This window comes from Lichenostomus cassidix, chromosome 2, assembly GCF_008360975.1.
Source record: "Lichenostomus cassidix isolate B80296 chromosome 2, HeHo_3.0, whole genome shotgun sequence".
Taxonomy (NCBI): Eukaryota; Metazoa; Chordata; class Aves; order Passeriformes; family Meliphagidae; genus Lichenostomus; species Lichenostomus cassidix.
Genome location: NC_139482.1, coordinates 90,153,273 through 90,167,283, shown reverse-complemented (window position 1 = coordinate 90,167,283; position 14,011 = coordinate 90,153,273). Strand labels below are relative to the sequence as shown.

The window sequence follows — 14,011 nt, the reverse complement described above, 5'->3', positions numbered from 1 at the left end:
ATGGTGCCAGCTCAGTTCATGACAGCATTGTGCACAAAGCAGATTTATTTGGCCCCTGGTTGCAGAAGCTTTTGTTCAGCCAAAATCAAATTTTATGCCTTTGAATACAATGCCGCTTGAAAGTCCTGTCTGAAACCCAGTGTCTTGCATCTCATAAATTACTTATTCCACAATCCACATAAATAGTTTGTCTTTCTCTAGCTTGTTAATTCTACCCTTCAGAAACACATCTGCTCCTGTCCTCCTACCCATCTCCACTCCTGCACAGCTATGGAGACACTCTGTTCCAGGTCCACCTGTGAGGAAAATAGCAATCCCATCCTGCAGTACTTCCTTCTGTCTAAAAGAGTTTTCGTTATACAATTAGGTCATTCAAGACCTTTCAGTGACTCAGTGTTTTTTATCTGACAGTTTTCAAATCACTGAGGACACAAACTGACACAGAATAGTGCTTTTGGGGAAGGACAATCTTATGTAGCTTCCTCTGCTCTATAGAGATTAAAGTATCAAATTGTGTGTTGCCAGAAAGCATTGGCTGTGAACTATTCTGAAATTAGAGCTGTTGGAAATTTTCTGTTTGCATAAGCACTTGTACTATTTCCTGCATAATCTGTGAATGCCCTGGGAAATGGGCTGAAAATTGAAAGTTTCAAAATAGCCAGAAATTTCACCCTGGAAACAAGGGATCATTCCCAACATGGCTGCCTGAAAGACTGGTTACACTGCCACATTTCTGCAACAATCTGGTTTAACAAAACTCAAAAACAAACACTTAAAGAGCTGTCAGCTCTTCTTCTGAGATATAGTGGAGTGACAGGGCTTGAAGGGTAGTCTGGGGAAGGCAAAAGGAGGAAGAAAATCAGTTCCTCTAACGCTGAGCACCATGACCATGCAGTCATTTTTCAAGTGACAGCACAGCTGACAGTGTTCAGGCATTTCAGGGTTTGGGTCCCAGGAGCCTCATTGCAAAATAATACTTTTTTGCCACCATTTTCCCCCTGTTGATTCTGCTAAATGGAGATGATTTTGATGCTTAAAAGATACAATTACTTGGAACATATGGATCTTTCTTGAACTGTTTGAATGCACACAGACCAGTTCTTACAAGTTTCACTTTCTACAGGGAAGATTTTTCTGGCAGATGAGAGCAAGCTGAAGAAGGTTTGCAAATACTTTGTAACACCAGAACAGCACAGAGTAGTCATACATTTTTCTTAATCTTTCCTTCATGCCCTATGTAGGATGCAAAGCCTCAAGCTGCTGTCAAGCAGCCAGGAAACTGTCATGGACAGAGTTGTTTTTTGCCCTTGTGAAACTGATTTTTTTTTCTTTTGAAACTTTTCATTTTTGTTTGAATCCATAAATAAATGCTTATTTACAACAAAGAGATTCCTGTAAGAGATATTTCTTTTGTGTAGTAAACAATTATTGGCAATTTGTTGATTCTTGAAGTATTAAGTTTTGACCAAAAGACCCTAATTTCTATTCCAAGAAAACAGCACATTCATCCCACTGAGGTGATATAAAGCTAAGATTTCCCAAAGAACTAAAATTGCTCACTGTTTTTGACACTGGTGATAAATGAACAGCTAAGCTTATTTAAATCCTTTTAGGAAATACCTGCCAACATCCACTTTGGTTTGAATCAGTCCTGTCCTGTTTTTAAAGTTTGCCACTGAATTATAGTATCTTTTAGTTCATTTGTTGTGTGGGTGTGAGTGTTGGTCTCTTCTGCCAAAAAGGAACAGGACAAGAGGAAATGGTCTGAAGTTGCAATAGCAGTAGTTTAGATTGGATATTAGGAAAGATTTCTTCACTGAAAAGATTATCAGGGACCAGGGAAGAGGTTGAGTCACCATCCCAGGAGGTATTTAAAAGATGTGCAGATGAGGCACTTAGAGACATGGCTCTGTGGTGGATTTGGCACTGCTGGGTTAATGGCTGGACTTGATAATCTCAAAGGTCTTTTACAACCTAAATTATTCTACGATCTTATATAAACTCATATGGATGTCCTGAGGAAACCTCACAGCATATGACTCTTGAATCCAGGTGGAAATGTGAGGCAGACTTTAAAGATTTTACCACCTACATAAGCCATTACCAAATAATTTTCAGGTCATAACCACAATTAGAAAAAAACAAAAAAGCCTTGCATTAGTGAATAAGTATCTTCCTTTAACACTCAAAGCCTTTCTCTGACTGGCATCAATAGCCCTGGGAAATATAACAGGGAATCACAAGTGAAACCTGTCTGAAGATACACCTGGAGAAGAGGAGTTATAAAACTTGACATACCTATATTATTGTGCTCTTAGACACATATCTGTAGGAGTGCATGAGTCAACAATATATTTTATGACTAATAACAAGCTTTCTGACATATTGTAGTGCATTAATATATAAATTACCTACTTTGAACTGCCCTCTCCTGCATTCAGTCTCCTGCTGAAACTCTCAAATAAATACATTTATACAAACCTAAAAACATGATCTTTCAGATGTCTCCAGGCTCCAGAAAGATCCATCTTATTATTTTTGACATTAATGTACTTTAGAAGCAGCCATCACTCTTTGAACCCCTCAGAGTTATGCACATTTCCCACTTTCACACCAAACCATAGCCACAGAAAGCTGCAGCCAGAGTTCATGTGACAGAGACATCGTCTCCCTGGAACCCTTCAGATGAGAGTGATGCCAACAAAAAGACAGCCTGCTCCTCCAAGGAATTCTAGGATTTCTTCAGTGGCCTCACAGGCACATGGAAGAGAATTCTAGAGGAACGCAACTAGAAGTTAAGGGCAGTGACATAAATGAGGCCATTTTCCTTTCCAATCTTGCTAATGCTGGATTGGAAGATAATTCTGACCAGGACCCTTCTGCTGGGGAAATGCAGCCCAACCCCAAGAGATCTGAGCAGGATCTGGGCTGCAGAAGGACCATTCTTTCTTCCAGGAATGAAAAAACAGGAGATTATCTCTGTCAATCCAATTTAAATGGCAGTACAAAACGATTTATATACAAAGACCTATCAGCGATGAGAAGAATGAAAAATAAAATAATACTTTCCATTTCCTTTTGGATGAAAACAGATTTTGTTCCTTCCAAATATACTCTGCAATGTCCTTTCCAAATTTTGCCACCAACTGGGACAGCTGCTGAGTAAGAGCCAAAATGCATCTGAGGCACATGTAGCACTCAGATTTTGAAATTCTTCCTTTCCTTTCTTTGCAAGGATAGGTTACTATCTCACTAAGTGAACACTAAAAAATACCCTCTGAAATTCAGATGCTGTCATTATTGCTCTTCCTTTGTATTTACTGTGTTCTTGGATCATACAGGATTAATCTAACTACTTAGACTAAGAATTCAATACCCATTCAAATTGTAGGCTACCAAAATCTGCCTCTTTGAGAGAGTTTTTTCAGGAAGGTACAAGTATAGATCCACATTCTAATCCTGCTACTTTCAATAAGAATATCTGTGTAAGTTTGAAGCACATTGACACAAACAAATGGTGAGGATATGGAATTTTATGTTTGCTAGTCTCCCTGCTATGGTTAAAAAAACTGCATTTTTTACCAACTAATACTTGCTTTCATGCAATACATGTAAAATGTACAGCAGTCAGATGGGAATGACAACTGTACAATTAGCAACATTTTCAGCAGCAGAAATTATTGCTTAGTTAGGATGTATGGGAACTACCTTGAATTTCTTATTGTCTAAAAGCAAAGCATGCAAAACCCATACACTGAGACATTATCACCAGAACACAACTCTTGGACAACACTGAAATCTTGCAGTTCTCTCTATGTGCTGCTACATGTGCAAGTATTTCCCCGGATCTGATGTGAAGAACAATGCTCAAGTTCGATTTGGCATTTAATTCCATTACAGGAGAGTAATAAGAAGAAGCTAACCATGCAGTCTATGCCTAAATTCCACTGAAGTACAAAGTATTTTATTGAAAGGGAAATGGAACTAAGCATGTGTAACCTCTCTTTAGGATATAAACCTTCACAGAGCTGAACTCCATGAAGAAATGTTTATGCTCAAGTTACTTTTTATTCAAATGCAGCACATTCTTTATTCTGATATGCAATTAAATATATTTACTTACACAGCAGAAAACTTTCACAGCCATTTCCTCATCAAACTGGCCAAGGATTATCCGAACGTCATTACCCTGCAAATTGAATAAAATATATGGCAGTTAAATAGAGTCACAGCTTCCAGATACCACTTTAATTGGCCATTCAGATCATGTAGGGAGTTAGCACAGATTACAGCTGCAGACAGAATAAATATGGAACTATTTCACCTTCCATAAGTTCAAGAACTTGAAGTACTGCAAAAGAAAAAAAAGCTGAGGGTTTTGAAGAAAACAGTTAAACTATAGTACTAATGAGAGTAAAATATATTACAGTTAAATATTAGTATTCAATAACACTAAAATATGAAATATTATTTTGCTTCCTTGCAATATTTCTTCTACAATTTTGCATGTTAAAACCTGTTGAAGACAATTTTCACAGTTTGCATGAAATAATACCGTAAAATTAAGAAATGAGATCTGCAAGATCAAATGCCTTGATATTATGCCTGCTTTAGCAATTTTTAAAGGTTTTACTCATACAACATCTCTACAGTCACTATAACACATTGTCAACTCTCTCCCTCCTCTCTCCCACCTCCGCACATTAAAAAAATCATCACAGTTTAAGAACCTATGACTGAAGTCCAAAGACATAATTTTACTAGCATACTTAGAAACATATTAGGAAAATCTTCCTAAATTCAGGCGTACAGGCATGAAAATATTTCTCCAGGAACAGGACTAACCTCTTCCTAACATGAAAAATTACTTCTAATATCCATAAAACACAGAATAGATATCTTTTTACGACTTCACATTACCTTTTCTTTCACACAGAGGCAGGGTTCTCAGCAACAGCTTGAGCAAATCAAATTTTTCATTTCTTTCATATAAGACCTGTTTAGAATTACTAATAGCTCTTTCCCTCTCCAAGGAAAAAACAAACATATGATTCAGTACGAATTTCAGTGGCAAAAAAAAAATTAAGTTTTAATTAAATCAATTTGTCAAAGTTTTTTAGTTCAGATAATTTCAATGCTTATTTCCTGTTCAGCAGAAAATATTACGGACAGTGCAATAAGATATTAGAATGCCTCTGTAATTAAATGCATGAAAATAGTATCTCTCTTAGCATGGTTTAAGTCAAAAATAATGTAATATGCTTTGCTCATTCTGAACCTGTGCATTTTGAGTAAGCTTGCTTCTCTTCATTTTTATATTTAGCCACAGACTGATAAAGTAATGTAAATCTTTTTCAAGTGGATTAGATTATTTTCAAACAAATCTAACAAGGTTACATGAAACTAAACAAACAAATTACACAAATTACAGCAATAGTATGACAGTTTTTGTAAGGACAATAAATAGATTTAGGAATTACATTCAAAAATCTCACCTCATCAACTCTTTCTATTTTTCGTATTTTAAAAATAATTTGGTTATTCTTGGAACTCCAGCTCTGAATCACTTGACTGCTCTGAACATAAAAATGCAGACTTAATATTTGGAAAAAAGAGTAGCAGAGTTTGATTAAAAAATAAATGGCATGGCACCTAATAATTAAACCTAAAATTGAAGAAATTCCTTTCCATTTTATAGCATGATGAGAAGCAGCTTTAAAAAAAAAACCCAAAAGATGTGGCTTCATAAAGAATAATTCCAGAGTGCACACACAGCAATGCTGCCCACTGGCTTGCAAAAACATTCAGACTGAATTCATGGCATCTGTGGTGTGTGGATTCACGCCTTGAGACATTGCTTCCACCTATTATCACATAACTCAGTATGCAATCATATAACCAAGGAATTGTGTGTTAGAATACAAGTAGAAGGAGCTAATTTAGGAAAGTCTATACCACAGCTCTTCCTCTCTCATGCATGGCATTCTTGCTCTGTGCAATGACATGCTCCTCAGTTGGCCTCTTCCTCTTGAACTCTATTTTTTGCATCCACTTCCACATTTTTCCCAAATTTGTTCTTGAAGAATTGCATTCAGGATTGCAAATAAGCATAGATTCATTGGATGCCAGGCTTGGGTCTGCTGGCTCCATCCTGCTCACAAGACATTGAAGCTTCAAATTCATGCAACTGCACTTAGCTCAGGTCCCATGCAGAGGTTTTATCTGCATGGATAATGAAGTCTGCACTGAAGTATATCAGGACTGGGTTCATGTCAGTGCTTGTGGGTCAAAGTCCACATTATAGACTCATGCAAAGAGATACATCAGATGCTTGCTGCGCACAACTTTTTTAACCCTTCATTTATACTGGACTATGGACCAGCATGATTTCCTTCCAAGGATATACTATTACTATTCCTTTACATCAACCCTCGCAGAATGATGCAAGTTAACACAGTGGGACTTCCTCATTGGGATCAAAGAAGTCACCCACTGGATCCCAGCAAGTGTCAAGTCTCTTCTTCAGAGAGCTGTAAATTGCTTTCATGGAGCTAAAATATATTTGACAGAAGAGGTTTTAATTCATGGATCTAGGCAGGTGATCTACAAGATGATTAAAAACATCCCAGGGGGATGGCAACTCCCAAAACTGTATTTACATAAAAAGACCAATGTTTAGACCATTTGCCAGATGGTGAGCTGTCATATTTACTCTTCTCAGAGATTACAGTAGCAATATCAGCATTTAAGCTTTGCCCCTCAGTTAGAAATACATATGTTTCCATATGGACTGAAGTTCAAACAAGAAAATGAAGAACTGTTAAATTTCATTTACCCATAGTTGTGGCAAACCCTTCATAAAACCGTGTTTTTTAAATTAAGACTATAGCATGGCCTCAAAAATTAATTACTCTTTTGCTCCCTTCTTTCTTTCATATAGGTGAGGATATTATTTGGCTACTAAATATAAAGTGTCTTTGTTAGCACTGGCAGCTGAGTAGTATAAACCCTGAAGACTGAGGATCAACACATCTAAGATGCTCTACTGAGGGATGAAGAACAACTTATCTCCTTCACTGCCATTTCTAACAGCCTCAGACACGAGACACTCTTTAGCCTTTTCAGAGTTTTTGAGTGATGCACATTATGCTGCAATAGGCAGCTATTTTTTCAGCCTTCAGAGCTTCCCTTCTTTGATCAGATTTTAATCTGTCTCATTTCTAATGAATAACACCACAATGTTGTATTATATAGCTTTCCAGAGAAGGATTGCTACAATATCTCATCTGCCAGGAAAAGTCAATGTCTTGGCAGGCTCTTTATGAGATACCTAAATTGAATAGCTCAGATACTCTGTCTTATTCTCTACCATGTATCTGACAGTCAAGAGGTTATCAATAAATCCACACAAAGCTGAATAACTTTGACAATAGAGGTATCCACATGTTCTGCCTTCTAAATGCTTGGCTGTCCACTTGAAGAACCTCTGACTTAGCCATGGAATCACTGATGGTGAAGGTGAACTAGAGGACGTCAACTCCCACCATCATAACATGCTGGTAATGTTTTTGTCCTACATACAAGATGCAGAAAAGTTGGAAGCAGAAATGTTGCTGCTCAGACAATTTGTCTGTGCATGCTTAGAATTTTCAAGCATTTAAATGGTGTACAAATGCATCCCTTTCTCTGAATACAAAAATTAGTTTTAAAGGTATCCTTAAGCTTTACCTTTCAACTGTGATCCAGAGAGGCTGGAGTCAATGCAGTAGAAACTAAAGTGTTACTGAGAGAAATCTAAAATGTGTTTCTGCAAATCATACCAGATTTTTCTGTTTTCCATTCCAAAATCATCAACTTCATTAATTTAAATGTGTCTATGAAAATAAAGCGTATTTCAGGCAAGCAGATACCAGTTTACCTATATGAGGCTTACATGTTAAAGAAAGGAGTGAGTATTTTTAGAATTGTATAGCTAAATTCTATGTCTAACATATACCTAAAAACAACTAACCTTGTATTTCTGTCAAGAACAAGCAATTTTATGGATAATTGCTTACTTACTGAAAATTGGTTTTTTACTAACTTGTTTTGAAGAAGAAGTCAAGAGATAACTAATACATTGTTAGTTGAGTCTTCTGGTCTTCCCTGAAAAACAACCCAGTGTGTTGTTGACACACAGGAAAGCTGGAATCACATTGCTTCTTCTGACTTCCAGCCCAAATATGCATGCTTAATATGCTTTTGCTGTTGTTGTTTTTATTACATCACTGTCAGTCAAAAATGTGGACTTTACTGTAACACCTACTGGAGCCTCTTCAACCCAGACAGGAAATGCAAACTGGCTTAGACTGGACAGACTCAAATGGCTTCCCATAAACATAATCCTCAGCTATCAATACTTTAAACATTCAGGCTTACATCTCTAGATTGTGGTAATAATAAAGCCCACTTAATTTACCATGCTCCAGAACTTTTCCAGCAAGCTTCAGTAGTGGTCTAGTCTTACACAGGTCAATATCCTTGCTCTAAGTATATTTTTAAAAAATAATTTAATTTATCAAGGATTTTTTGTAACCTGTTTTACACATATTTAAGTATTTGCAGGATTGTGTGTCATATGTACTTGATGCCAGAAACAATTTGATCTTCACCATTTAAAACAGTTTTTTCCTTCTGTTCAATCTTTTTTTTCACGTTCATGTGCAGATTAAGATTCATATCTCCTGTGTCTATTTTATTGCTGGTTGCACTGCATGGTAATGCTAAAATATAGTTTTAATTTTATGAGATGCCAGAAGTCTAATAAATCATTATAATAAGAGAAGGATAGGAAATTATTTTGCTACCAAATTTATTTTTCCTGTTTTGTTCCTTATGATTTATATGAAATCATGCAGACAATGTTAGCAAAGAATTCAATCTAAAATGTGTAATGAAGCTAATGGAAAGAAGCTCAATGTTTTTGCTGCATGATAATTTACCTTAAGAGGGTTCTTGTTCAAAACCTCAAGAGTTTTCACATGTATATCACTATGACTGGGGCTTTAAGTGCAAACATTAAGCTACTACTTTACTTAGTATCACTAACTGGAACTATTAAAAATATTTACTATACACATAGACCTTCATTAACTTAAGCAGGACTGGGCCTGTAAAAATGTCATTTTTTGGATCTTATTATGCATTGATAGTAATATGTCATGGAATATGGCAATACGTCATTCTAACACAAATCTTGTTTCATTACTCCTCTTGAAAGGGAAAAAAAATATTCATCACCTTCTCTTTTTTATCAAACAGCAACACATACCTTAAGTTTCTTTACACTTGTGCAGGGATCATTGGAGAAACTCTCGGTATCTGAAATCTCAATGTCTTCGCCATAAAGGACGCCAGTCAGATCATTCCTCACCTGTCAGAAGTCAAGAAAAAGACAAACTAGTGAACTGAGACCCAGTGAGAAGGAAGCAGATGGACTGTATTTATACCTGCAATGACAAGGAATGATCTTGACGATGATATATCACATCACTCGCATAGCTTTTTCCATTTCACCTAAGATGTGAATTCCTCTATGACCACAAACTACTATCAATGGCTGTGCTACGTAAAGGACTTTACTATGTGGTGAAAAGTTCACACATAGCCCCACAAGCTGGGCTCCCACTTTGTGCTGTGAAGATGGACAGTTCTCCTGTATTTGCAAGGCTGTTAGGACCAAAAACTTTGTTGTAGCCAAAGTGATGTTTGAGAAAGTATAAAGGGAAAAGACTCATGAAGGAAAGTCTTACACATTCTCAAGTACTGATTTCAGCTGGTCCTAGCATGAGCCAGCAGAGCTTAGCTTACATCATTTAGGGACTGATAAAGCTTCATGAACTCCTCTGTGGCCTCCCCCTTGCTTAGAGCTCACATCTTGCCATGGGGCAACAAGTGGGAGGGTTTGCTTGAAGGTGGCACATGCAGCCACGGACCAACAGATTTTTTCACCTGTTTAATGGTGGCAGGACTGTCCTCTTTGAGCTGCCTAATAGCACACAGAAGCCAGATAACGTACAAAGCAATCTGGCTTGCCCATTTAGAGTTTTTTCCCATATAATTACTTCAAGGTTTTCTGTCTTAATCACTGCTGGTTTTCCTCCAGCCACGTGACTGCAAAACCAGTTTCACATTACTATTCCTAATAGATAAGCAAAAATAATTTTAGTCTGCAATATGATTACAGACTGAAATGAAGAGAGTGCCACACCAATTTTAAGTTAATAAAATTATGATCACATCCATTGCAGCGATTGTCTATTTAATTTGTTTCTAATAACAGAAATAGGGGAAGCAAATCAGTGTAAAACAGGTATCCCACATGCAAACACAGAAAATAAAGATGGAAGATAAGTGATATTAAACAGGAGAATTTAGAAGCCTGTGTATCATATGGAGAGACTTTCTGATGACCCTGTATATGGATCATTCCCTGACAATTATCACTACACCAACTGCCTTAATTACTTCTTTCACAGACTTTATGTCCTCTTATCCCTTTTAGCCGTGCTTTAAAATTACTAAGACACATTTTTACTTTACAGCCTTTTACAACAATTAAAACAGCTGGACATGTAAGTAATTTTTAATCAGAAATTGTTTTAAAGGTAGAGAAGCAAGTTGCAATGGTCAACCCACCAAAATTTGAGTTTCATCCTTTATCTTTCTGTGATGGTACCAGTTTTTAACTCATGCTGTGAAAATGTATTCACAAAAAGTGATCAGTACTGACTCCTTTTCCTGCTAGTATACTAGTAGAACTGAATTATTGTTATTTTATCTCCAGCCATTAACTGCTCCTTACAGCAGAGGTCTTTCTCTATACAAAGAAAAATTGGTTTTTTTGAAACAAAAAACAAAGTGACAACAAAAGAAAACAAACCTCTCTTGATCATGGTTTAGCTAATGTCCAAAATCCTTCTACTAGTATGAGAGATCACTAAAACTATCCTTTGCTACTGACAAAAACTGACATTTTCCTCAGCTAGCACCACTGTACATTCCAAAGGAATACAACTTGTCATATGCTTCTACCCCATACTGTCCTACTTTCTTCTGTCTGGCAAGATTTTTTTTAGTTTCAGATTTACTTTTATGGTACTTTACTGACTTCTGAAAGCAATTCTGGTCACTCTTTTAATCAAAGAAAGACAAGATTAGCGCTACTCAGCTAAACTGAGAAGAAAACAGCTGATTTACCAAATACTGTTTAGTCAAACTAGGCCACTATTAACATAAGAACAATTATTAAAACCACACATTAAATATTATTAAAACTTATAGATAGGTTTCAGTGGTGGGCACTAGGTTGACAATCACTAAAATTACACTTCAGACTGTCTACTGATTTGCTGGGATTCCATGCCTTCAGAACTTGTTCAAGAACTCTGCAATTGAGGAGTTAAATTGCATATGTTTGGGGTTTTTTTCTGAGCAATGCTTATTTAAATTCAGCCATTGAGAAATTTCTTTGACATCCACCCTGGCTCATCTGCTAGAAGTTGTGTATCTGTGGCTTTCAGAGCTCTTAAATTTTTCATTTATCTACTGATTAATCTCCCAAAAGACACACCTTACTAGATTTTGTGCCAAAGAAGTTGAAAACCTTTTCCCTTCACTGCTGCAAGCAGATATTTGATGTTTCCCAGATGCATCTGTTGTGGAGATTTTGCCAAAAGAAAGGTGATTCTTTCCCACTATCCCAACAAGATAAGATAAGCAGCTTTATAAGAATTTACAAGCTTTTTCTGAAAGGCTGTGTTTCCCTTTCAGTGCTCTGACCTATGTCTGACACATGTCATCTTCTGTCCCTGGTCTGGGAATATTTTTCTCTCTTTTCCAGTTTTTACTTCCTATTTCCACACTTTTTCCCCACCAACCTCATGTTCTCTTCTTCCTGTATAAATACTCTAAATATATCATGGAACAGAAACTTGTCATCTTTTTTCTATAGAGGTTCTTCACTTCTTTCAGATTAATTTAACTACAGAATCTTCTGATTTGAGTTTAGGTCCAAAGTCAGAATTTGCAAAGCCTCACCTCCAGCAAAGCTGCCATTTCCTGATGCAAACATTCCGATTTTGGATTAAATTTGTGACACTGAGAATACAAAATGCTGCATGTTTTGTTTTAGCAGATGCTTACAGTCCTGGAAAACGTATCACCAGCAGTTTTAGAGCTCAGTAGCAATCACTTCATTCCACCAACTCCAAGTAAAGAGAATTGTAAACTACCATGCTTCTGTTTCTTTGTTGTGTAAATATGATAATTTCGACTTTCAGAAACTGCTGTAGAAAGTGGTAACAAAACTGCATTAAGTTTTTATGGGGATTCACAGTTGCTAAGGAAATCTTGCATCAGCTATAATACAGAAACAGTGTAATTCCATGTGGTTTTAGACCCCTATTAACAATTTAATGAAGTCTGTAGCTCTATGACTGTTTATATCAACTTCACGTACTTTACAAACAGCAATATTTCATTTTCCCAAAACAGGAACTACCAGACCTGTTCATCAATAAACCTGGAAATTTTCACAAACTAGTGCTCAGAGACTTTAGTCCATCACTCAGAGAAAAAAAAAAATTAAAAAATAAAACCCAAAACAGACAATTTTGCAAAAAAACCTACTGCTCTGCCTGCAAGGCTAGATGAAATCAGTATTTCACCATACTACATATTTAATCTGTATGTGTTCAACTTCAAAAATTACTGGGGTGAAAATATGTTTACTCAGGAGTAAGTTCCAAAAAATGAAGGGTTTGTAAGGTATGCATTTGAAGGAAGAAAAGAACGGCCCTTGTGTTTGAGGCAAAAGAGAAGAAGGGATGCAAGACAACTGGCTTTTCTCTCTCATTCTGCCAGAGCTACTCTTTGATTCAGCTCATATGACTGAAATAAAGGTTTTAAAGTTTACTACCAAATCTGGCTGTACATTTTTTCCTGTGAAGTGGATGGCAGCAAAACTTGCCTACCTCATAAATCTTGTATCAAATTTAGTGATGTCTGAGAGGCAAACAACAAAGTCCCTCACCCTGCACCTGTGAAAGAAGAAATACAGGGGTTTTGAGGGATAAAGAACTTGCACCTCAAAGGAAGAAATTAATTTCTTTAATCTCTAGCAAACTGAGAGAGCAGATAGAATAACTAAGTGGGCTGTGAAAAATAATGAGTCTAGAGGAGATAAAATTGAAAAACACTTGTGGTTTCTACCAGATGAGTGTAGCTTCAAGCAAAGAAAGCAAATGTTGGGGAGCAGCATGGTCTGTCTCAAGAATTAAGAGGGACACAACTGCAATGACTCAGTCACCAAACCAGAGACCTTGTCAGCCAGCAAGGGGAGCAGGACAGGCTTGGAAAGAACAGACAGTTTTGGCCATGAGGTGACACCTCCGTGCAAGTTCATTGTAATAAGGCAGGTCCAGTAAAAATCTGGGAAGTTCATCCACAAGACTGGAACAGGATCAATTCTGCTGAAAAAATACAGGGTCAGACATAACCCATGATTGCTGGGCTGGCTCATAACAACTGGGGACAAGCCTAGAGGGTCCCTGCCAGGCATAGCTGTGATGGAGAGAATGAGAAACCAGCATTCCCACAGCATCACAGGGGCATGGACTGATGGCTCTGAGTTGAGCTGATATGGGGTTGGGGGGCAGTGGGGGCAGCCCTGGTGGGCTACTCAAGAGCAGAAAGAACTTTTGGTACTCTCGGAGCCCCAGCACTGAATTTTGGTTGTTTTTTTACTTCCTATATGCACTCTGTATGATGATTCTCTGCCTAAAATACATAAATGACTCGGTCCCTCACAAGGATACGAAAGTTGCACACATAGTGATTTTATTTTAGGTGAGATGAGATTGCCCACTTCAGTGAGATTATTAGTGCAAGCACCCTGTGACCTGTACCAAATAATTAGCATCCATTTGATCACATTATTTCTTTTTTTTTCCTTTGCTAGTCAATTTCATCC

The 14,011-nt window shown here is 37.1% G+C and overlaps 1 protein-coding gene across 3 annotated transcripts in view; it reads right to left on the bottom strand.

The window, feature by feature from the left end:
- Positions 1-14,011, bottom strand: part of GABBR2 (gamma-aminobutyric acid type B receptor subunit 2) — a 457,467-nt gene that overhangs the window by 233,867 nt on the left and 209,589 nt on the right. For all 3 annotated transcript variants that reach the window (XM_085052324.1, XM_085052322.1, XM_085052323.1), the window contains 2 exons: positions 9,311-9,412; positions 4,124-4,189 (listed from right to left, as the gene is read on the bottom strand). In XM_085052324.1, coding sequence (XP_084908450.1) covers positions 4,124-4,189; positions 9,311-9,412 — 168 coding nt within the window. The remainder of the gene's footprint in view (positions 1-4,123; positions 4,190-9,310; positions 9,413-14,011) is intronic.